A 2,870-nucleotide genomic window follows, 5' to 3' on the forward strand; every position below is an offset into this window, starting at 1 on the left:
GGGGGGGGTCAGCGCAGCCCCAAACCCCCCCTCGGGTGTTTTTGGGGGGCCGGGGGGTCAGCGCAGCCCCAACCCCCCCCTCGGGGGTTTTGGGGGGCCGGGGGGTCAGCGCAGATCCTCCTCCTCGCCCTGGATGCTCTTCTTGATGCGCAGCAGCATCGTCGTCAGCCACTGGTCCAGGCGCGAGATGGAGTCGAACTCCTTGACCTGCGGGAGAGGCCGGGAAAAGCGGGATACGGGCCCTGGAGCGGCCCCTCCGGCTGGGAAAACCGGGATACGGGCCCTGGAGCGGCCCCCCTGGCTGGGAAAACCAGGGTCTGGGCCCCAGAGTGGTCCCCAGCCAGGAAAACCGGGATCCAGCCTGCAGGAGTGTCCCCCGCTCTGGCTGGGAAAACCAGGATCTGGCCCATGGGAGACCCTCAAGCGCCCCCCCAGCTGGGAAAACCAGGAGCTGGCCCAAGGGAGCGGCCCCCCGGCCGGGAAAACCGGGATCTGGCCCACGGGAGTGCCCCCCCAGCTGGGAAAACTGGGATCCACCCTGCGGGAGCACCCCCCCGGCTGGGAAAAACGGGATCTGGCCCATGGGAGTGCCCCCCTGGCCAGGAAAACCGGGATCCGCCCCACGGGAGCACCCCCCTGGCCGGGAAAACCGGGATCTGGGCCCCAGAGCGGCCCGCCCTGGCCAGGAAAACCGGGATCCGCCCCACGGGAGCACCCCCCTGGCTGGGAAAACCAGGATCTGGCCCACAGGAGTGCCCCCCTGGGCGGGAAAACCGGAATCCAGGCCCCGGAGCGGCCCCCCCAGCCAGGAAAACCGGGATCCACCCCGTGGGAGGCCCCGGCTCACCCCCCCCCCCCAAAATCCCGGGATCAGCGGGATCCCGGAGGCCGGGAAGGGGCGGCCGCCGCTTACGGCATCCGTGTAGGCGTCCACGTTCTGCTCCTCGTGGGCGTCCAGCAGCTTCTAGGGGAGGGGGCGCGGGGGGGGGGGGTGAGCGGCACCCCGAAAGGGCCCCCCCGAGCGCAGGGGCCCCCCGCGGCACCCACCTTGAGCAGCTTGCACTCGCGGGAGTCGCCGAACGCCGGGAACATCTCCTCGTAGCGCTGCACGGCGAGCTGCGGAGCGGGGATGAGCGGCGCCGAGCGCCGCGGGGCGCCCGGGACGGCCGGTGTGCGCCCTGGGTGCCCTGGGTGCTCCCGGGTGCGCCCTGGGTGCTCCCGGGTGCCCCACGTGCTTCCCGTGTGTGCCCTGGGTGCTCCCGTGTGCGCCCCGGGACAGCCGGGCGCTCCGCATGCTCCCTGTGTGCTCCCCGTGCACATCCATGCACCCTGCGCGCTCCCGGCCCATCCCTGCTCCCTGCACATTCCCGACACATTCCCGGCACATCCCTGCACCCTGCACCTTCCCTGCACATTCCCAGCACATCCCTGCTCTCTGCACATTCCCGGCACATCCCTGCTCCGCGTGCGCTCCCGGCACATCCCTGCACCCTGCACATTCCCAGCACGTCCCTGCTCCCTGCACATTCCCGGCACATCCCTGCTCTGCGTGCGCTCCTGGCACATTCCTGCACCCTGCACATTCCCTGCACATTCCCAGCACGTCCCTGCTCCACGTGCGCTCCCGGCACATTCCTGCACCCTGCACCTTCCCTGCACATTCCCAGCACGTCCCTGCTCTCTGCACATTCCCGGCACATCCCTGCTCTGCGTGCGCTCCCGGCCCATCCCTGCACCCTACACATTCCCTACACATTCCTGGCACATCCCTGCTCCCGGCACATTCCCTGCACATTCCCGGCACGTCCCCGCTCCGTGCCCGTGCCCACCTTGGCGTTGAGCATGTCCACGCAGAAGTGGCACAGGGCCGCCCTGAAGAAGTGCTCCTTGGCGCTGTACTTGAGCAGGGGGCTGTCCATGGCGCTCGTGCCCACCTGGGGGGGACACGAGGGTGGCGAGGGGCACCGGGACCCCCAGGGACACCGGGACCCCCAGGGACACGGGGGGCACCGGGACCCCCAGGGACATGGAGGGGGGACGAGGGGCACCGGGACCCCCAGGGACACGGGGGGCACCAGGACCCCCAGGGACATGGAGGGGACGAGGGACCCCCAGGGACACGAGGGACATCGGGACCCACAGGGACATGGGGGGGGGACAAGGGGCACCGGGACCCCCAGGGACACAAGGGACATTGGGGCCCACAGGGACATGGAGGAGGACAAGGGACCCCCCGGGACACGGGGGGCACCGGGACCCACAGGGACATGGGGGGGGACAAGGGACCCCCAGGGACAAGAGGAGGACGAGGGACCCCCAGGGACACGAGGGACACCGGGACCCCCAGGGACACAAGGGACATTGGGGCCCACAGGGACATGGAGGAGGACAAGGGACCCCCCGGGACAAGAGGAGGACGAGGGACCCCCAGGGACACAAGGGTGACGAGAGACATTGGGACTCCAAGGGACACGGAGGGACATGAGGGGCACTGGGACCCCCAGGGGACACGGAGGGTGACGAGGGGCACCGGGACCCACAGGGACACGGAGGGGATGACGGCCACCAGGACCCCGTGGCCCGGGAGGGGACACGAGGGGACATGGAGGGGTTGAGGGGCACCGGGACCCCTTGGTCCTGGAGGGGACACGAGGGGCACCGGGACCCCCTGGCCCACAAGGGACACGAGGGGACACGAGGGGACACGAGGGGACGAGGGGCACAGGACCTGCAGGGGACACGAGGGGACACGGAGGGGACAAGGGGCACTGGGACCCCTTGGTCCTGGAGGGGACATGAGGGGACACGAGGGGACGAGGGGCACCGGGACCCCGTGGCCCACAGGGGACACGAGGGGACACGGAGGGGAC

At 70.7% G+C, this 2,870-nt stretch overlaps 1 protein-coding gene across 1 annotated transcript in view; it reads right to left on the reverse strand.

The window, feature by feature from the left end:
* Positions 1 to 60: 60 nt before the first annotated feature.
* Positions 61 to 2,870, reverse strand: part of LOC112956920 (alpha-soluble NSF attachment protein-like) — a 7,620-nt gene continuing 4,810 nt past the window's right edge. Inside the window, 4 exon segments of the mRNA XM_026050401.1 lie at positions 61 to 207; positions 914 to 964; positions 1,048 to 1,116; positions 1,830 to 1,934. Of these exon segments, the coding sequence (XP_025906186.1) occupies positions 106 to 207; positions 914 to 964; positions 1,048 to 1,116; positions 1,830 to 1,934 (327 nt within the window). The 3' untranslated portion in view covers positions 61 to 105.

Source organism: Nothoprocta perdicaria, unplaced genomic scaffold (assembly GCF_003342845.1).
Source record: "Nothoprocta perdicaria isolate Ctin4 unplaced genomic scaffold, notPer1 scaffold_683, whole genome shotgun sequence".
NCBI lineage: Eukaryota > Metazoa > Chordata > Aves > Tinamiformes > Tinamidae > Nothoprocta > Nothoprocta perdicaria.